The sequence below is a fragment of the Sander lucioperca genome, chromosome 17 (assembly GCF_008315115.2).
Source record: "Sander lucioperca isolate FBNREF2018 chromosome 17, SLUC_FBN_1.2, whole genome shotgun sequence".
Taxonomy (NCBI): domain Eukaryota; kingdom Metazoa; phylum Chordata; class Actinopteri; order Perciformes; family Percidae; genus Sander; species Sander lucioperca.
Window position 1 is genome coordinate 12,551,443 of NC_050189.1, and position 21,407 is coordinate 12,572,849.

General features: G+C 38.4%; 2 protein-coding genes and 1 long non-coding RNA gene across 3 annotated transcripts in view; all 3 read left to right on the plus strand.

Annotated features, from left to right (window-relative positions):
- Positions 1-53, plus strand: part of LOC116052099 (myelin-oligodendrocyte glycoprotein-like) — a 4,011-nt gene extending 3,958 nt beyond the window's left edge. Inside the window, exon 5 of the mRNA XM_035994248.1 lies at positions 37-53. Coding sequence (XP_035850141.1) covers positions 37-53 — 17 coding nt within the window. The remainder of the gene's footprint in view (positions 1-36) is intronic.
- A 1,226-nt stretch (positions 54-1,279) lies between these two features.
- LOC116045163 (low affinity immunoglobulin gamma Fc region receptor II-like) lies at positions 1,280-21,384 on the plus strand. Its single transcript, XM_035994249.1, has 6 exons — positions 1,280-1,397; positions 1,928-1,987; positions 19,321-19,584; positions 19,665-19,913; positions 20,164-20,223; positions 21,182-21,384. Exons 1-6 carry the CDS (start codon positions 1,334-1,336, stop codon positions 21,382-21,384), a joined length of 900 nt encoding a protein of 299 aa, XP_035850142.1. The 5' UTR covers positions 1,280-1,333.
- LOC118493688 lies at positions 4,520-6,932 on the plus strand. Its single transcript, XR_004895640.1, has 4 exons — positions 4,520-4,781; positions 5,077-5,151; positions 5,258-5,332; positions 6,902-6,932. It is a non-coding gene; the product is annotated as an uncharacterized LOC118493688 (long non-coding RNA).
- Positions 21,385-21,407: the final 23 nt, after the last annotated feature.

Here is a 21,407-nt window from a genome sequence, read left to right on the forward strand (position 1 = left end):
CAATGATCTTTCTCTGTTCACACATTCACATTCTAGGGTGTATACAAGTATAGAATTTTGCTTTTTGTACATTTTTGATTGATAAGAATTCACAAATCTTTATTGAATGTTTTCTGTATTGTCAGATGTCTTTTATTTGCTATTTCTACAGTATATGTATGTGAATGGATCCACTTGTTATTAGGACTCCCTTTAAAACATTTAAAATGTCTGCTCGGTTTGAGTTGTACTCAAAATGCTGCCGTATTCCTTGAAAACATTTATTGAAGACTGGATTTCCATCAGCTGAGGTGTGTAGGTGCATTAGGTTTTCTTCTAACATTTTGGATGTTATAACGTTTTATTGTCTGATTTCCCTGTAAATAAAGACACGCCTGTTGCTGAGGTAAAAAAAGCTCTGACTGCACTGTTTCATTACCAGTTTTTTAGGGCAACGATTCTTTCTGATTAACCCTTCAGTGAATCTTCAACTGTGCTGTATGTCCTTTATGAAATAAACCCAAATATCACAGTCTGTCCAGCTAATACTCTGCAGTACTATAAATGTTTACACTAATAATTCCATCAAAGTTTAATGATATGTTATAAATAATGTCCAACGAGCAGGGACAGAGCCAGACGTTGTAAACATCTGGGCTAAGCCCATACCTAGGGCGGGTCTGGGGTATGCCTCATTTACAGCAGCTTTATGCACTATTTTTCATGCCATTTGATAATAGAATATCTAAAAATAATTTGGGAAAAATACAAGTGTTGCAACGATCCTATTTTGTATCAATTTGTTTTTTCAACTGTTAATTTCTGAAGTTCTTGTTTCATTATTTTTATTTTTTTTTTATTTTTTTTTAACCTTTATTTATCCAGGTAGGTTGATTGAGAACAACTTCTCATTTGAAACGACGACCTGTCACATTCACACAGTTCCACATTCATACCTTGAAGCTGCCCAGTACAACCACAGTCTGATCTGCTGGCCACTGGGCAGCTCCACTGGAGCCGTTGGGGTTAAGGGCCTTGCTCAAGGGCCTTCTTAACCTCTAGGCCACCGCTGCAGTCATTTCATTATTTTCATTGTAGAATAATCTGTCGATTATATTCTTGATAAATAGTGAAAAATGTGGATCAGAGTTTCCCAAAGCCCAAGATGACGTCCTCAAATGTCTTGTTTTGTCCACAACAAAAAGATATTCAGTTTACTGTCACAGAGGAGAGAAGAAACTAGAAACATACTCACATTTAACAAGCTGGAAGAAGAGAGAGAAGTTTGCAACCTAATTAGCACCAGAAGTACTCGACACAGGAAGAGGAAGTTCTTACCTACATCACACAGTCAATGTGCTTCTCAGACAGTCAGCAGCAAGACACCATGGAGGTTACAGCTTTCTGCATCACACTGAGTGAGTACTACATTTGTCTGTTTTCCCCATTTCTTGTTGCTCTACAAGTAACAGTACACACAACAGAAATAAAAAGGATAGCAACATAAACGTTTTAGAGATAAATGTTGACAGAAGTTTAACATATTTGTATTTTTGTGTGATGTCTGGATCCATCTATACATGTGGCATTAAAGAACTTCCTCTTCAGGAATTGGGTTTCAGCAAAGAGCCTATTGTTTGTCTTTGATCTGTATTTGTTGAGGCACCAACATTATCTGTATTTGTATTCAAATAAGTGTGGAAATAGGTGTAACAATCCTGGTTTTGTGTTTATTACAATTATTATTTTAGAATATGTTTTGTTAGTATAGGTGTTCTTCAATAAATTAAATAGAATATTAATGAACTACAATGATAACTTTCCACTAGTTATATTTAGCAACTAAAGTTTAACAAGATAACAATGTTATATGACTTAGTGATTGAATATTAATTCTACATACAGAAAAAGCATCTTTTCACATATCTCTCCTCTTTTGTGTCTCTAGTGATGAATGCGTTGATGTTGCTGGTTGCCCATATTCAGCATGGTTATCCTCAGACACCTGGTAGGTAGAAGTTACCTGTTCCCAACCCTAACCTTAAACCCTAACCCCGCCGATCATCTGGGTAATTTTTGGCTCCATGGTGGCTTCATGCGCTACTGAGCAACTCTGATAGAAATAAACGGGGCTCCGCCTTTAATGCTGCATCCAGTTCTTATAATACATCTATGGCATAGACAAGGTCTTCTTTAGAGCCGTAGATTCTTCAATTGTTTTTTGATTTCCCTCTTATTATAGAATGCACCTTGTATTTGTCTGGGAATCAAGTTCTTCCTTAATTGTGTTCTCCATTTTTCAGTTTCAGACGCAGCTTTTCGTATTGTTCCAACCTGACTGCAGCTTTTTGAATACGAGTCTGTCCACTTTACCTGTGAGGGGTTTAATGTCCTAGCTGGGTGCAGAGTGAGAACCATCAAGGAATTAATTCCAACATGTTCAAATGATAAAGTAAAGTCAACAGTGACCTGCACCATTGACTTTGCCTTTCCATCAGACAGCGGAGAATACTGGTGTGAAGCTGGAGGAGGAAAGAGAAGCAACACTGTCATCATCACTGTCACCGGTAGGTTGATTGTGTCATCACACTAAAGTTTAGGATTTATTCTGCCTCTAAACATTTTGTAATGCTATTCAGCTGGTTCTGTGATTCTGGAGAGTCCTGCTCTTCCTGTGATGGAGGGAGAAGCTGTAACTCTGAGCTGTAGAACCAAGTTGACTTCCTTCTCCAGTCTCATCACCAATTTCTATAAAAATGGCCTCCTCATCGGGAGCAGTCCTACAGGAAACCTGACCATTGAAAGTGTTTTCAAGTCTCATGACGGCCACTACAAGTGCAACATCTCTGGAGCTGGAGAATCACCAGAGAGTTGGCTGGCTGTCAGAGGTAAATGTAAAAAAGAAATATATATAACTTTCAGCCTTTCAGACATATCAATCAGTTAACTGCACACATGAACAAACTGCTAAATTGTTCAATGATTCAGTGGGCTATTGTTAGCCATGTGGTAGACTGGTGCATTCAATGCAATCACCTGCTCATCTCATCAGCATTTCTAGACAAGTGGGTGAGTCAGTACAAATTCATCTAACGCAGCCAAACACTGAACTCACAGAACTTTATTTTAAATTCTAGAAGAGAAGTATGATGGCTCAGTGACACAAAGTGAGGACTCACAACGCGCAGACAGAACAGGTAAGGTAAAACTAAAGTTTACCAGGTTGTTGATCATAATAGTATTGGACAAAAGGTACGCAGTCAGAGCAGGCAACCTAAACCCAAAGGGTATAAGCAGGCAGGCAAGAATCTGGTATGAACAATTTTGTATTTAGACGCGGTTGAACTAGGGCTGCAAAAATCCATTGAACAACTAATCGTGGAAGCTCTAAACCAGGGGCCTTCAATGTTTTTTAAGCCAAGGACCACTTAACTGAAAGAGAGTTGGAGCAGGGACCGTGTACTACATATATTGTATAAAATGAAGTTGCATATTAAAATGGGCTTACAATAACGTATATGGTGGCCTAAAGCCTTTCTACATACCTTTTTAGTGCATGGATTACTAAGCTATTAAAATAGTGATTGTCGGCATGATTTTATGAATCATCTTTTAATGTTACACATACATGTGGCTCAGTGAATCCTTAGAGATGAACTGTATCTGTGGATGGCCTTAGTGACTACCTTACCTATAGGCCAGTAAGCCTATCCTCTGTGGGGATTTATATTTGCTAATAATGTGTTGGTTTCATGTTAAGACATTTTCATTCAAGACATTTTTTACTTTCAAAAATTGACAATAATTTGGAATCCCCCCTGCAGAGAATCTGAGGACCCCCTAGGGGTCCCGGACCTCCTGTTGAAGATCTCTGCTCTAAAACCTAAATAGGTCAGGCAAAAATATTTAGGGAAATGTGTATACAATGATGCACAAGACATTTAAAATGTTTCCTTTGGATCAAATGGTACAGAATATATAACAAACAGTGTTACAAAACAACCTAAAGATACAATATTGCAAGTTTTGCGCAATTTTTCTGTTGCATATCTTTCATATTTACAAGTGTTTGTTAATTGTTTAAACATTTAAATAGGTTTTTCAAGTGTCTTATGTTTAAAAAATGTTTATTTAATTTAATTTTGATTTTCTAATATGTTGCAGCAAAAACCGCTTCTACCATCTCTCAATCTCCAAATGAGGAGCCCCTCTCCGATGACTCTGACTCGTCTCTTCCCCAATCACCTAATAACCGCCCTCGTGCCGTCATCCTGCTGTGGATCACTTTAATGGTGTTAATGTTGGCGTTGGTGCTGCTGGTGGTGGTATGCCTTCATATGAGGAGAAGCAAAGGTACAGAAAAGTAACTACCTCAACATTAGCTGTATGCCAAAAAAACAGTAACCAGTAACCAGTAACCAGTAAAACCCAAAGTAACTGAACATAACTTTATGTTGCCTTCAACAAGCTCAACCTATCAAATACTTTTGCTTTTCTATCAAACAGCTTCCTTAAAGACAACAGCAGCAGCATCACATTCAGGTGAGGTGTTGTAGTTATTACATTTTTTCCTACTTTTATTTTTTAAGACCGTAGAACTAAGACTAAATATCATCCTAAAATCTGAATGCATAAAAAGGATCTTTGGGTACTATAATCATGCAAAACATGTGTACCTGTCAACCAGTCAACCTTCTGCTTCTTTGCATGAAAAAATGTTTCAGTCTGTGGAGAGGATGCTGAAGACGATCCAGACGGTGTGACGTATGCAGTCGTCGTCACAAAACTGAAACAGGACAAAGGTTTACTTACTTATTAAGTTTTTTCTTTAATTTAACGTGATGTGAGTAACACAAAAAGACTGTAATTAATAACTTATGCATTCATTATTGGTGAGTCATATAAGCACATACGCTCCCTACTAGATAAAGTGTTACTTTAACGTCTTTAAGAAGGTTAACCACTGAGAAACGTTGCTGTTCCGCATGTTGAAGCTGTCAGTTGAGGTTATGGTTAAGACGTGTTGCACAGCAGGACTGAGATGTGAATTATTTTGGCATCCTCTCAGCGTGTCACATACACTGTGTTTGGTTTTAGACACTGGAGACGCTGCTGATAATTTGAACCTCTGCCTCGAGTCAAACCACAGCACCAAACCACAGAGTGAAAGAGGTAAGAGGCCTTTTGACCCCCTTCAGTCTGTCAATATGAGTATTTATAACGTGTTCTTTTAGGTTTATCAGACTGACTCTTACTTGCTGATGTTTCTCCCCTTCAGAAGAAGACGAATCCTCTTTACAACTGGTTTACTCTGCTGTGACCATACGTAAAACTCCACAAGCTCTCCAACGGGGTTTGTATTTCAGTTATTTGTCCCCAGTAAAGTAGGCTATCACCACTAATGGTCATGTACATTTACAACTGATTTAAAATATTTGCAGTGACTGTAAAAAAATCACAGAAGATTTAAAAACTATGGATATAGTACTGAGACAAATGAATATTTTAGGAACATTAACACAATGTAAGATCACATTTACCGGAATACTTTTTCATCATTGTATTTAGAAAAGTTAATGACACTCTAAAACCTACACCTTACAGCATCATTTACTGTAGAGGCTTTAATATTTGGTCCACCTCAATATACAAAAGTTATTTTAGATATATTAGTATTTTTTTAAGCTATCCAGTTGTGTTCAGATAAAAGGTCAGGGCAGTCTTCAATACAAAAAAGGGATTAACCCCGAGAATTGTGAATATGAATAACTTTAGATCATTCTTTAAAAAAACTACATTATCATCATTTGGATCCAAATTTGTGAGTTTGTGTCTAAAAACGACCATAAGATTAAAAGCTTGCCTTAATCTTTTCTTGAAATCTTTTCCGAATAAATTCAGATTTTCATTTTCAACTATATTAGACAGTCAGGGCACCTTCATCCATAAATTTCACAAGGCACATCTGCGCTGCGTTTGGGTGCACCCCAAGTATATTTTTGACGGAGCAACAGGGCGTTCAATAGGCAGAGCAGGTAGTGGAACGGCTAGAACATCTGACTAATTTTCAAAATAAAAGCCTTGTGAAGATTCTTGATCAATATCACATCACTACACTATTTCAACAACTGAAACACAGCCATAAATATTTCTGGATGTTCATAACTGGACTAAATGGAAGAATCCATTTAACTATGTAAACTACTTACTTTTTTGTGCGATCAATTTTTTATTATTATTTTTATATTTTACAACATAGAACATACAGAACAAACAAATACAATCAAACAAGAACCAAAACCCTCTCCCACCCCCCACCCTCTGCGGTCTCAGGAAAAACAAAACAAACCAATATACAAGAAAACAAAAATCACACCTTGTCTAGTCGCTCTCCTCTAACTCTTGTGGTGTTGAGGTCATTAGGATTGATACTTGAGCTGCTGCATTTTTCCATAGGTCTATAGTCGATGACTTGGCTTTGTTCATTCTTGCTGTAGAGAGCTCCAGTAAACTACTTACTTTTATGGTACAGTAGAAGCACCAATACCCAGGATAAATAAGCAAAAAACAACTAAATTTGTGAGTCGGGCAGCCGGACCGCAGCACACCTGTGCCTAGTTGAATTCTAGGGTCATATTCCCCTTGTAAATTCTCTGTAAAGTATTTAGGATCCATACTGTGGAACAACATTAATCAGCGCCCCGGTCAGTCCCTACCAGTGTTAAAAAAGGCAATCCAAAAACACAGTTTTGTCAGAATTGGCATTTGGGTAAGGTTTAGTCATTGTTCTTATGTTTTCATTTTTATCGAGTAACTTGGTTGTTTTAATACTTTTTTCATAACGATTCTAAAAATGACTATGAAATGAATATTTCTTGTGTCTTACCATAATAGATTGTACTTGTTTCTAAATCTGAATCAGAATCCAGCTCCACAGCAGCCAAAGTCTAACAAAGCAGAAACGTCTCTACACACCTGTCCTGAAGGTAAGACCAACAGCATCAGCTTCCTTTAATGTAACTAATTACTCTTTCTTAGTGATCGTGAACTCACCACACTGCAGGTGCACGGCTGTGTATGCTAATCTAACTGGGAACTGGACCTGATTCCTCAGACGCTCAGATAAGAAAATGGCTTCAGTGACCCTTGAGTTTAACCACAGATATAATCTTTGTGTACTGTGTCTTACAGGCCACAAACAGCAGAGACGCCTGACTGAAGAAGGGAGGAGAGCCTGCGTGCTAATGTGTGCAAGAGAAGAAATCCTGTTGTGTTTTACAGCTTTGTGTTGAAATTATTTGTGTCTTTCTGAAGTCATTTATTCCATTTGAGTATATGTATTCATATAATTTCACTTTTTTACATGTCATTTAGCTGACGCTTTTATCCAAAGCGACTTACAATTGCTATATATGTCAGAGGTCGCACACCTCTGGAGCAACCAGGAGTTAAGTGTCTTGCTCAGGGACACGTTGGTTGATGTATCGCAGTGGGAATCGAACTAGGGTCACCCACACCAAAGGCATATGTCATATCCACTGCGCCATCACCACGCCACTTTCACTGAAAATGGCAAATAAAAAAACATGTTATCCAATATTATCCTGTAGCTATACGTCAAACCTTTCATATTTCAAAATGTTGCATTTGTATATACTGTATATGTAATATAAGAAGTGTATAAATATACTAATGAAATAGCTATGTACTTATGTACTTTGTGAAGCTTTAAACCCAGAATAAAAGATGGCAGAGTTTGTATATTAGATTGGACATATAGTTAAAGGTAGTACATTTTCACAGTTTCAACTTTTGCTTTACTATTTTCACAAATAGAAGAAGGTCAGCTGGATGATCTGGTCAGTCAGACAGTTTTATGTGACTCACAGTTAAAATGTTTATTTTTATTATAATGTGACAGTTAAACCACATTGATCTCTCTGCTGTGTTCACATGTCTGGAGACGCTGTTTTTTTTAAAAAAAGAACTGCTGCTGTTTCTAAAACTCTCACTGTGGTCAACCACCAACGTGATGCTGTTGCAGCAGTTTGACCTTACAAATGATATCTGGCTGTATTTCTATATAGATTGTCTTTTTTCCCTAGAGTGGTGTTAACAGCTCCACACCCCGAGGTGGAGCTTGTCTTAATATTTTCTAAATAAGATGAACATAAATGTGAAGTGACTAGGAAGATACAAAAAAATGTATCTGCTCTATTTTACTCCATTGTTTGAAGTTTGTCTTGCAAATATATTAAGTGTTGCCAAAATCAGTTAAACTTACCTATAGTCACATTCAAAAGAACATCTGTTTCCAACAAACACAGCTGTTCAAAATAAAATAATAATACTAACATGATTGCAGTACCCCACTGCAATAAAACAAGTTTAAAGTCTGTACAAATCACCACTTTATACAAAACATGCTCTCTTTAGTAGTATGTGTTAGTTAGTATTTTGTCATATACGCTTCTGTGAAAGATTGTTCCAAGACAAAACATCTACTTACATTTCAATTGCAGGATGGCAAACAAAGCGCAAAGCAGAAAATGTGTTTGTACTTTTGGTGCCTTTGTTTAAGGCATGGTTACAAAAGTAAAAGGTTTCAATGCTTTTGTCTAAGCATTAACTTTCAGTGTGTAAGCAATCGGCAAAAACTGTATATGTATGATTTACGGCAGCTAGGGAACATCTGCACAGTTTAATGTAGAAAAGTAATTTGTTTGCATAAGTTTGATATCTTATAATTAAATGTACATTTGCTGGATTAGAATATAAAAGTAATGCATATTAAGCTCTGAACACAAATTGCACAACCAGTATCAGTCATTAACAGCAGAGATCAAAGTCTGCTTTTATTGCCTGATAATATAACATTGTTTCTGAGACGAGGTGACTGGCTGCGGAATAGAAACAGGTATGTTCACTTTTCCGAATACATTTCATAGTCATTATGTACTATAATTTCACATTAAAGTTTAAGTTGAAATTAAAATTAATGTAACATTAGCTATACAGTTTTTCTGCAATAATCTCCATCCTATGTCTTTATTGTTTTAATTTTTTGCCTTTAATTGCATGAATGGATTTTTATTGCACCACAGGCATTGTTTTTTGTTTAAAACATCAATGAGACAAGCTGTTATGCATCTGCATGTCACACACTTTGTAAACTTTAAGCTAGATTATTGAACCACAAAAATCTATAACTGGAACTAAAACAGTGGAAGCTTTAATGTTATGGAAGGGCACAACAGATACTAATGTGCTAAACCAGTGTTAGCATATGAAAGTCTTGTGAACATTTTTTAAGTACATTGTGCGGATAATGCCTTTTTTTACTCTTCACTTTAAAAGGGCTGTACTCGACAGTAACTTAATATTTGCTTTGTAAAGATATAGTGGAGTAATGGCGACAGAGAGTAAAGTCACACTCCCTCTTTGTGTGTTGCGATCCAAACTTCTCTGTTCTTTGTTTTCCTAGCATGTCTGGCTGCGCATCAGATGTGCATGTAAGTTCCTTGTGCATCGATGTCTGATGCAGAGGGCCATAACAAAGTGTCAGTATTTGTCGAGTTGGGGAACAACCTTTGAGAACCATGTGGAGGCAATCCCTACCTGCGTTTTTTGCAGTATTTTGAGTACATGCCTTAAAGTACAAATTGAATGTAGGACCTTTACTGTGCAGAAGTAATAGTTTTATTTTTTTGTACATGTGAAAAATATACTTAGAAGGGGTTACAATTTCCATATCGGCATATTAGTCGCTTGCTTTGGCATAACCACCACGGTTATGAAATAGATGGATTTAATTAGCTTTAACATTATTAGTGTTATAAGTTATTTGGCAAACTTACACAATTTGAGTTGCAATGGCAGTGTGGCACTGTTCCTGTAGGATATGGTCGTTGACTAGAGGAAAGTGAAGAGTTTGGTTGTAATGTAGTTTATCCAGCATCCAGCAGAAAAAGTGAACTGCAGACAATGAGCCTGGGCCAGTGAAGTAGCTCGGAAGAACGGTTCTCTATATATGCAACGGACACACATACAGAAAGACAGATTCCTTGCTTTATATTAAGATGGGCATGAGCTGCAACATTTTACTGCTTTGTGTCCATTTTCAGATCTAAACTCCGACATGATTCACCTGATCTCGACTAAACTCAGTGGCTTCAATGCTGTGGCTGTCTTATTTCTACTAACAGGCTCCTGTGGAGGTAGCATATTAGAAGGTAAAAGGTCCAGTGCTTCTAAAAAAAATTACAGAAATAGACAGAAAAAATGGGGGATTACAGAAACTATGTCCCCTAACATAAAGACTTGAGGAAGCACAGGATACTTATCATCATTGATAGTGATAGAGCCTATCTACTTGTCCAAGCTGATTCCAGTTATTTCTAGATGTAAATGCTCCTCAATCTGAGCTTGTTTTTTGCCACAAATCACAGTGTTTTAACCAAACACCTGTATAAATGGGTTGGCATTAGGGTTGATTTGACATACATCTGAATTGGATTCAATCTTACCTTCTCAAAAGAAGTTTATTCATTGTTAAAGGAACCCCCGGCCTTCCATATGCATCAATTCTAGATCCTCTTCTGTTTTCAATGCATGTTACTTTTGGGACACAGTGAAGCTGCTAGTGAAGCATCTGGTTTCCATCAGGTTCAAATGTTATGGATGTATGTATTCCAGCCTATTTAATATTCTTATGAAAATAATTGAGACCCCAGGATAAGTAGCTTCTGTTTTTGATGGACAGAATCTCATAGGGATCTTAATAAACAAACAAACAGGTGATTGCAGTTATTCTGGCTGATTAAAAACCTCTGCTCAGGTTGAAGATGAACCGGAGCTTTAATGGGAATTCATTAGGTCAAAAATATTTTCTACCAATAATAATGATGAAGCTGTCGTTTGTCCTGCCCTAACAGGTGCAGTAAAGGTAACAAAAGACTCAGGAAGATGTCAATCAATCAGTCTAAACACACCCACACAGTCCTGGGAAGGGTTAGGGCTATTGTAATCAGCCAGATTACCTGAAATTGATTACCTGTGGGTGTTCAGGGCCTTTAAAGCCTGGTCACATAGTTTTAAATACACCTTTACTGTACAATGAAACTGTATATATTGTGAATCAGTCACATCATTGCCTATACCCAATGCTCTAGTTAATAAAGTCAGTACAAGCATTTTTGATCATTGAATCACAACTAAATATGCAACTTATTACCAAAGGTGCCAGATTTTAGTCTTACTCTTTTCATGGTGCACATATCGACTCAATACTGGGTAAACTTTACCAATACCACTTGGGTTGTTTTGACCCTGTGGTTTTCTACCCATGGTTAAAGTTAACCCAGTGGTTGTAGTTGGTGCTGAATTTGTAGGGGATGGAAAGCCCCTTGTGTTAATGTGAGACATTTTACACTACAGCAGCTAAAAACAGACCTGTCTCTTCCTCAGGTCAGAGCGAGCTGATTGGTCCACGTCAGCCAATAGTGGCAACAGTTGGGAATGACATAATTTTACCGTGCAACCTGAAACCTGCCGAGGATGCTTTTCCCATTGCATTTGAATGGACGAGACCTGACATGCAACCCAGATTTGTCCATGTGTGGCGTTCTGGTCAAAACCTTGAGGGTATCCAGCACGAGTTCTACGAGGGAAGAACATCAGTGTTTATCGACAAACTGAAACACGGAGACATTTCACTAAAACTCTCCAAAGTAAAACTGTCAGATGAGGGAAAATACAGATGCTTCATTCCAGAATGGAAGAAAGAATCTTTCGTTGTGCTTGTTGTTGGTAAATTGACACCTGGTATATCTACAAATACAGTATTAGATTTTTACTTTGTTTAACGTTGGCATTCTTTGGGTGCGCCTGGGTAGCTCACCTGGTAGCTCAGTCCTCGTCACAGCGGCCACGGGTTTAATTTTGCTTTGCTGCATGCCATTGCAGATTAACATGTGTATATTTAAATGAGGAAGGCAGCATTGCGGGATTGAAGACACAGTTAAACAAAAATGTGACAATAGATTTGTATTCAGCCAAAAAAATTATATCATAAAATGCATATGTTAAATCTATAAACAAACATGTTGGTGACCACAATGTGTATGCTAAGATTGGTTTTGTAAATCTTATGTCTCGTATATTGTGATTTCCCAAAGAAGTTATTAATAGAATTTTAGATTGTAACGAGCACATTTTTTGCATTATGTCATATCACTTCACTGCAAACAGACGGCAAAATACAAGAGGGGGTATGACAATAATGGATCTGCAGAACAGAAGTAACATTTTGACTCATTCCCTTTATCAGGTGCATTTTCCTCACCTGCTGTTACCTTAGAAGACAATAACAGCACTGACAACAGAGGAGTGGTGCTACAGTGTGAGTCTAAAGGCTGGTATCCAGAGCCTGAGTTGTTGTGGCTGGACGGTGAGGGAAACCTCCTCTCTGCTGGACCTTCAGAGACAGTCAGAGGTCCTGATGATCTCTATACTGTCAGCAGCAGAGTGACTGTGGAGAAGAGACACAGCAACAGCTTCACCTGTAGAGTCCAGCAGAAGAACATCAACCAGACCAGAGAGACACACATTCTTGTTTCAGGTTGATATGAGTTATTTATTTACGAAATGATCACTTTTACTTTCAAACAGCTGATGTCTAGTTTAATTAAATACCATGCTTTTGTGTTTTATCCCTCCAGATGATGTCTTCCCGGATCCATCTGATTCTGGTTCGACTGCTTATATCATCGGTTTGGTTGTTGGCGTTCTGGTGATTCTCGCGGTTGCCCTTGCTGCGTGGAAATGGAGACAAAACAAAATCAGTAAGTCAGGGAACTGCTGTTACAACCCTGAGATGGTTATAGTGGCATAAAGGAAAGGTTTTACCATAGACTGTAAAAATAAGGGACGAAGTGTTCAGCTCTGAAAGTGAAGCCAATGGGAAAGTAAGTTTCTTTGGAAGTCTATGAGAAAATGACCCAATTATCACTTGATTTATTACCTCAGTAAACATTTTCATAACTAGTTTATGATCTCAATCGCTAGTTTCAAGTCTTCTTCAATACAGCCGGATGTTCGTTTGGTAAATTATGGTCCCATTTCTTTTAAAATAGACGCAGGGGATGCTTTAGGACCTGTCAATCAGGACAAAGGCTTAGCAATGCTAACCATGATAACACTGTGTACATTAAAATTGCCATAAACTGGCCAAATTGCCAAACTGCAGTCCACAAACCAATGAGTGATGTCATGGATGCTACATGCATTAGTTTTACAGTGTTTGAGTTTTACACCTTTGTTCATTTTTACGGAACATTTGATTTTTTTTTTTATGTCTTGGTAAAATGTAAATGTATGTATTTATTTACATATTTAATATCCTCCTACAGCAGTGTTTATTGTTTTCAGCCATTCTAATGCAAAATATGTTGTGCTTTTGCAGCAAATGTCTTTTCATATCAACATCTTTACACTAGCACACACACATGTATATTTCTGTGTAACTACAGTTCACTGTTTCTGCACACAGAGACCAAGAAGAAGCAGGAGGACGAAGAAACACAGAGAGGAGGAGAGAAAAACTCTACAAGTAATGATTCAGAACAGGAGGGTCTGTTAGAAAGAGAAACAGACAGTAAACAATCAAAAAAAGAAAGACAAATAATTAATAATCAGAACACGATGGAAGACAAAAATAACCTTGCACGTTTAGGTGAAGGAACAAAACTTTCATATCAAACAGAGGAGGAAACTCACCAGGAGAAGACAGAAGGAGAAACGAGCAATATTCTCATCCAGGGACAGGAAGAGAGCGAATCAATAACTGTAGAAATAGCAGCTCCAGGTCCAGCAGAGGTAGAAACACAGAAAGAGCAAGCAGGGAGGACAGAGTCTGTTAATACTGAAACAGCAACTCTGATGGATGGACATAGACAACAACAGCAGGTCAGGGCAGCAGCAGACACAAATAATGAGACTGAAAAGGAAGAAAAAGAAGAGGACATCAAATCTACTAAAGACGAAGCATCAAGTCAGGGTCCAACTGACGACAAAAGACAACACACTGATCCAACAGCAGGAGGAGGGGTGATGAATGACTCGGACCAGACAGGAGGACAGGCAGGGAGAAGTGACGACCCTCCAGTTCCAGCAGAGAGAAAACAACAGCAGGTCAGAGCAGCAGGAGAATCAAGTAATGATACTAACACGGTTGAAAATAAAGACCTAACTCAAACTACAGAAAAGGAAGCAGCAGCTCAGGGTCCAACTGACGACAAAACACAACCCAGTGATTCACCAGCAGGAGGAGGGAGGCAGAATGATTCTGAATTGATAACTGGACAAAAAGACACTGCATGCACAGCAGAGAGCGGACACAAAGTAGAGAATGGAGACAGGAGAGATGGAGAGGGGAATCCAACCCTTATTCCTCCTGTTAAACCAGATCGGCTCTCTAAATCAGAACAGAAGGATTTGAACAAACTGGTCAGACAAGAAGCAAGTAATGATACTAAAACGGTAGAAAATAAAATACAAACCCAAACTAAGGACGACAACGCAGCAGCTCAGGGTCCAACTGATGACACAACACAACCCGGTGATCCACCAGCAGGAGGAGAGACAAAGATAACTGAAGAAAAAGATGCTCTGTGCCCAGCAGAGAGAAGACAAAAAGTAAAGAATGGAGACAGAGAGAGAGATAGAGGGGGGAGCCCAACCCCTCTTCCTCCTGTTAAACCAGATCGGCTCTCTAAATCAGAACAGAAGGATTTGGACAAAAAAAATAAGGACAACAAAACAGAATCTACAAATAACAAAGCAGCAGGTCCAAGTGAGGGAGAAACACAACAAAATGATCGACCAGCAGTAGGAGGGACAATGAATGAATCTGACCAGACAGGAGGACCGACAGGGAAGAGTGACGACACTCCAGTTCCAGCAGAGAGAAAAAGACAGAAAGAACAACAAGAGGAAAGACGAAAGAGTCTGATGGAAGGAGATGGACAACAACAACAGCAACTGGTCGGACAAGAAGCAAGTAATGATACTGAAATGGTAGAAAATAAAATACAAACCCAAACTAAGGGAAACAAAGGAGCAGCTCAGGGTCCAACTGATGACACAACACAACACGGTGATCCACCAGCAGGAGGAGAGACAAATGTAGCTGAAGAAAAAGACAACAAAACAGAATCTACCAATAATGAAGCAGCAGATCCAACTCAGCAAGAAACACAAAACAATGTATGTGTAAATGTTAAAACAGATGAAGAGAGCAAATCAATAACTGTAGGAACAGCAGCTCCAGGTCCAGCAGAGGTAGAAACACAGAAAGAGCAAGCAGGGAGGACAGAGTCTGTTAATACTGAAACAGCAACTCAGAGTCTGATGGATGGACATGGAAAAGAACAGCAGGTCAGGGCAGCAGCAGACACAAATAATGAGACTGAAAAGGAAGAAAAAGAAGAGGACATCAAATCTACTAAAGACGAAGCATCAAGTCAGGGTCCAACTGACGACAAAAGACAACACAATGATCCAACAGCAGGAGGAGGGGTGATGAATGACTCGGACCAGACAGGAGGACAGACAGGGAGAAGTGACGACCCTCCAGTTCCAGCAGAGAGAAAACAACAGCAGGTCAGAGCAGCAGGAGAATCAAGTAATGATACTAACACGGTTGAAAATAAAGACCTAACTCAAACTACAGAAAAGGAAGCAGCAGCTCAGGGTCCAACTGACGACAAAACACAACCCAGTGATCCAACATCAGGAGGAGAGACAAAGACAACTGAAGAAAAAGACAACAACACATACTCTACAAATAACCAAGGAGCAGGTCCAATTGAGGGAGAAACACAACAAAATGATCAACCAGCAGTAGGAGGGACAAATAATACATTAGACCAGACAGGAGGACTGACAGGGAAGAGATTGACAGGTGAAGACACTCCATGCCCAACAGAGAAACAAGTTAAGAATGGAGACATGAGAGACGGAGGGGAGAACACATCACTTCTGTCTTCAGATTAACCAGATCTGCTTGATAACACAGAAGAACAGAGAAAATCAGATCAGCCCCAAGCAGAAGTAGAGAGTGATGTGGCAACAAAAGAAAAAGGGACAGATAAAACAGGACTTCTCCATCAAACAGAGGGAGAAACACAAGAAAAGCAGTCTGTTAAAGATCAGCCAGAGAAGCAGGAGAAGAGAGATGGAGAGGAAGGCACATCATCTGCAAATAGCAAAAGAGAACATCATCTAGACGTTAACATGTGGCAGGAAGAGACACAAAATGGTGTGAATAAAGGAAAGAGAGAGAATGAGACTCCATCTGTGACAGAAGAAACAGGAAGAGAAGGAAAGAGTGATCAAGATAGCAAAAAAGAAGATTCACGGAGAAACGACAGAAATCAAAATACCACAGGAGTAGAAGGAGAAAATGATCCGAATAAAAGAGATGGTTCTAATTCTTCTTCTCCAAGGGACCTCAGATCCTCAGCATGTGAGGAAGGGACAAACAGACCAAGATTGAAGACAGTGGAGTAAAAATAATATAAAAGCAAGTCAAAGCCGCAGAAGAGGAGACAGCACTGACAAATCTAAAAAAAAAACTAGAGAAGAGAAACAAAATACAAAAATGAAATGTAAAGAAAATTTAAACTGCAGCTGGGGGAGGTATGTTAGATATCATGACAGGAAGCTTCAGTTAGGGAATACAGAGGTAGAAAAGATAGACCCTGAGACAGAGAAAGAAGCAGAGAAAGAGAAATAAATGATTTTTTTCTGGACTGTAGGGATTTTTTTCATTCTTATATCTAAAAGAAGAGAAAACAGACCTTTAGGACACAGCAAGAAGCAGCAGGGAGAGAAAACCAAGAGCTGCAAGAAGAGAGGAGCAGAAATCTAAAATAAAGAGAGGCTTTTTTATTGAGAAACTGACACTGATCAAACTCCAAAGAAAAGTAACTTTGAGTTGACTTGTTTATTCAACAATAGTTCCATCTTTCATTTCACATGACAATGATCTTTCTCTGTTTCACACATTCACATTCTAGGGTGTATACAAGTATAGAATTTTGCTTTTTGTACATTTTTGATTGATAAGAATTCACAAATCTTTATTGAATGTTTTCTGTATTGTGTCAGATGTCTTTTATTTGCTATTTCTACAGTATATGTATGTGAATGGATCCACTCGTTATTAGAAGGACTCCCTTTAAAACATTTAAAATGTCTGCTCGGTTTGAGTTGTTCTCAAAATGTTGCCGTATTCCTTGAAAACATTTATTGAAGACTGGATTTTCCATCAGCTGAGGTGTGTAGGTGCATTAGGTTTTCTTTTAACATTTTGGATGTTATAACGTTGAATTGTCTGATTTCCCTGTAAATAAAGACACGCCTGTTGCTGAGGTAAAAAAATGCTCTGACTGCACTCTTTCATTACCAGTTTTTTAGGGCAACGATTCTTTCCGATTAACCCTTCAGTGAATCCTCAACTGTGCTGTATGTCCTTTATGAAATAAACCCAAATATCACAGTCTGTCCAGCTAATATTCTGCAGTACTATAAATGTTTACACTAATAATTCCATCAAAGTTTAATGATATGTTATAAATAATGTCCAATGAGCAGGGACAGAGCCAGACGTTGTAAACATCTGGGCTAAGCCCATACCTAGGGCGGGTCTGGGGTATGCCTCATTTACAGCAGCTTTATGCACTATTTTTCATGCCATTTGATAATAGAATATCTAAAAATAATTTGGGAAAAATACAAGTGTTGCAACGATCCTATTTTGTATCAATTTGTTTTTCCAACTGTTAATTTCTGAAGTTCTTGTTTCATTATTTTTATTTTTTTTTTAAAAAATTTTTAACCTTTATTTATCCAGGTAGGTTGATTGAGAACAACTTCTCATTTGAAATGACGACCTGTCACATTCACACAGTTCCACATTCATACCTTGAAGCTGCCCAGTACAACCACAGTCTGATCTGCTGGCCACTGGGCAGCTCCACTGGAGCCGTTGGGGTTAAGGGCCTTGCTCAAGGGCCTTCTTAACCTCTAGGCCACCGCTGCAGTCAGTTCATTATTTTCATTGTAGAATAATCTGTCGATTATATTCTTGATAAATCAATCAGTTAAAAATAGTGAAAAATGTGGATCAGTGTTTCCCAAAGCCCAAGATGACGTCCTCAAATGTCTTGTTTTGTCCACAACAACAAAAATATTCAGTTTACTGTCACAGAGGAGAGAAGGAACTAGAAACATACTCACATTTAACAAGCTGGAAGAAAAGAGAGAAGTTTGCAACCTAATTAGCACCAGAAGTACTCGACACAGGAAGAGGAAGTTCTTACCTACATCACACAGTCAATGTGCTTCTCAGACAGTCAGCAGCAAGACACCATGGAGGTTACAGCTTTCTGCATCACACTGAGTGAGTACTACATTTGTCTGTTTTCCCCATTTATTGTTGCTCTACAAGTAACAGTACACACAACAGAAATAAAAAGGATAGCAACATAAACGTTTTAGAGATAAATGTTGACAAAAGTTTAACATATTTCTATTTTTGTGTGATGTCTGGATCCATCTATACATGTGGCATTAAAGAACTTCCTCTTCAGGAATTGGGTTTCAGCAAAGAGCCTATTATTTGTCTTTGATCTGTATTTGTTGAGACACCAACATTATCTGTATTTGTATTCAATTAAGTGTGGAAATAGGTGTAACAATCCTGGTTTTATGTTTATTACAATTATTATTTTAGAATATGTTTTGTTAGTATAGGTGTTCTTCAATAAATTAAATAGAATATTAATGAACTACAATGATAACTTTCCACTAGTTATATTTAGCATTTAAAGTTTAACAAGATAACAATGTTATATGACTTAGTGATTGAATATTAATTCTACGTACAGTAAAAGCATCTTTTCACATATCTCTCCTTTTTGTGTCTCTAGTGATGAATGCGTTGATGTTTGCCCATATTCAGCATGGTTATCCTCAGACACCTGGTAGGTAGAAGTTACCTGTTCCCAACCCTAACCCTAAACCCTAACCCCGCCGATCATCTGGGTAATTTCTGGCTCCATGGTGGCTTCATGCGCTACTGAGCAACTCTGATAGAAATAAACGGGGGTCCGCCTTTATTGCTGCATCCAGTTCTTATAATACATCTATGGCATAGACAAGGTCTTCTTTAGAGCCGTAGATTCTTCAATTGTTTTTTGATTTCCCTCTTATTATAGAATGCACCTTGTATTTGTCTGGGAATCAAGTTCTTCCTTAATTGTGTTCTCCATTTTTCAGTTTCAGACGCAGCTTTTCGTATTGTTCCAACCAGACTGCAGCTTTTTGAATACGAGTCTGTCCACTTTACCTGTGAGGGGTTTAATGTCCTAGCTGGGTGCAGAGTGAGAACCATCAAGGAATTAATTCCAGCATGTTCAAATGATATAGTAAAGTCAACAGTGACCTGCACCATTGACTTTGCCTTTCCATCAGACAGCGGAGAATACTGGTGTGAAGCTGGAGGAGGAAAGAGAAGCAACACTGTCATCATCACTGTCACCGGTAGGTTGATTGTGTGTAGATATCATCACACTCATGTTTAGCATTTATTCTGCTTCTAAACATTTTGTAATGCTGTTCAGCTGGTTCTGTGATTCTGGAGAGTCCTGCTCTTCCTGTGATGGAGGGAGAAGCTGTAACTCTGAGCTGTAGAACCAAGTTGACTTCCTTCTCCAGTCTCATCACCAATTTCTATAAAAATGGCCTCCTCATCGGGAGCAGTCCTACAGGAAACCTGACCATTGAAAGTGTTTTCAAGTCTCATGACGGCCACTACAAGTGCAACATCCCTGGAGCTGGAGAATCACCAGAGAGTTGGCTGGCTGTCAGAGGTAAATGTAAAAAAGAAATATATATATAACTTTCAGCCTTTCAGACATATCAATCAGTTAACTGCACACATGAACAAACTGCTAAATTGTTCAATGATTCAGTGGGCTATCGTTAGCCATGTGGTAGACTGGTGCATTCAATGCAATCACCTGCTCATCTTATCAGCATTTCTAGACTCTGGGTGAGTCAGTACAAATTCATCTAACGCAGCCAAACACTGAACTCACAGAACTTTATTTTAAATTCTAGAAGAGAAGTATGATGGCTCAGTGACACAAAGTGAGGACTCACAATGCGCAGACAGAACAGGTAAGGTAAAACTAAAGTTTACCAGGTCGTTCATCATAATAGTATTGGACAAAAGGTACGCAGTCAGAGCAGGCAACCTAAACCCAAAGGGTATAAGCAGGCAGGCAAGAATCTGGTATGAACAATTTTGTCTTTAGACGTGGTTGAACTAGGGCTGCAAAAATCCATTGAACAACTAATCGTGGAAGCTCTAAACCAGGGGCCTTCAATGTTTTTTAAGCCAAGGACCACTTAACTGAAAGAGAGTTGGAGCAGGGAGCGTGTACTACATATATTGTATAAAATGAAGTTGCATATTAAAATGGGCTTACAATAACGTATATGGTGGCCTAAAGCCTTTCTACATACCTTTTTAGTGCATGGATTACTAAGCTATTAAAATAGTGATTGTCGGCATGATTTTATGAGTCATCTTTTAATGTTACACATACATGTGACACAGTGAATCCTTAGAGATGAACTGTATCTGTGGATGCCCTTAGTGACTACCTTACCTATAGGCCAGTAAGCCTATCCTCTGTGGGGATTTATATTTGCTAATAATGTGTTGGTTTCATGTTAAGACATTTTCATTTTTTTAAAAAACTTTCAAAAATTGAAAATAATTTGGAATCCCCCCTGCAGAGAATCTGAGGACCCCCTAGGGGTCCCGGACCTCCTATTGAAGATCTCTGCTCTAAAACCTAAATAGGTCAGGCAAAATATTTAGGGAAATGTGTATACAATGATGCACAAGACATTTAAAATGTTTCCTTTGGATCAAATGGTACAGCATATATAACAAACAGTGTTACAAAACAACGTAAAGATACAATATTGCAAGTTTTGTGCAATTTTTCTGTTGCATATCTTTCATATTTACAAGTGTTTGTTAATTGTTTAAACATTTAAATAGGTTTTTCAAGTGTCTTATGTTTAAAAAATGTTTATTTAATTTTGATTTTCTAATATGTTGCAGCAAAAACCGCTTCTACCATCTCTCAATCACCAAATGAGGAGTCCCTCTCCGATGACTCTGACTCGCCTCCTCCCCAATCACCTAAAAACCGCCCTCGTGCCGTCATCCCGCTGTGGATCACTTTAATGGTGTTAATGTTGGCGTTGGTGCTGCTGGTGGTGGTATACCTTCATATGAGGAGAAGCAAAGGTGCAGAAAAGTAACTACCTCAACATTAGCTGTATGC

Bases quoted from the DNA above. Each gene is read 5' to 3' on its own strand.
- LOC116045163 (XM_035994249.1), top strand. From the start codon at position 1,334: ATGTGCTTCTCAGACAGTCAGCAGCAAGACACCATGGAGGTTACAGCT. The intron at 1,398-1,927 runs GTGAGTACTACA...TTGTGTCTCTAG, and splicing joins AGCTTTCTGCATCACACTGA to TGATGAATGCGTTGATGTTG. The intron at 20,224-21,181 runs GTAAGGTAAAAC...AATATGTTGCAG, and splicing joins ACAATGCGCAGACAGAACAG to CAAAAACCGCTTCTACCATC.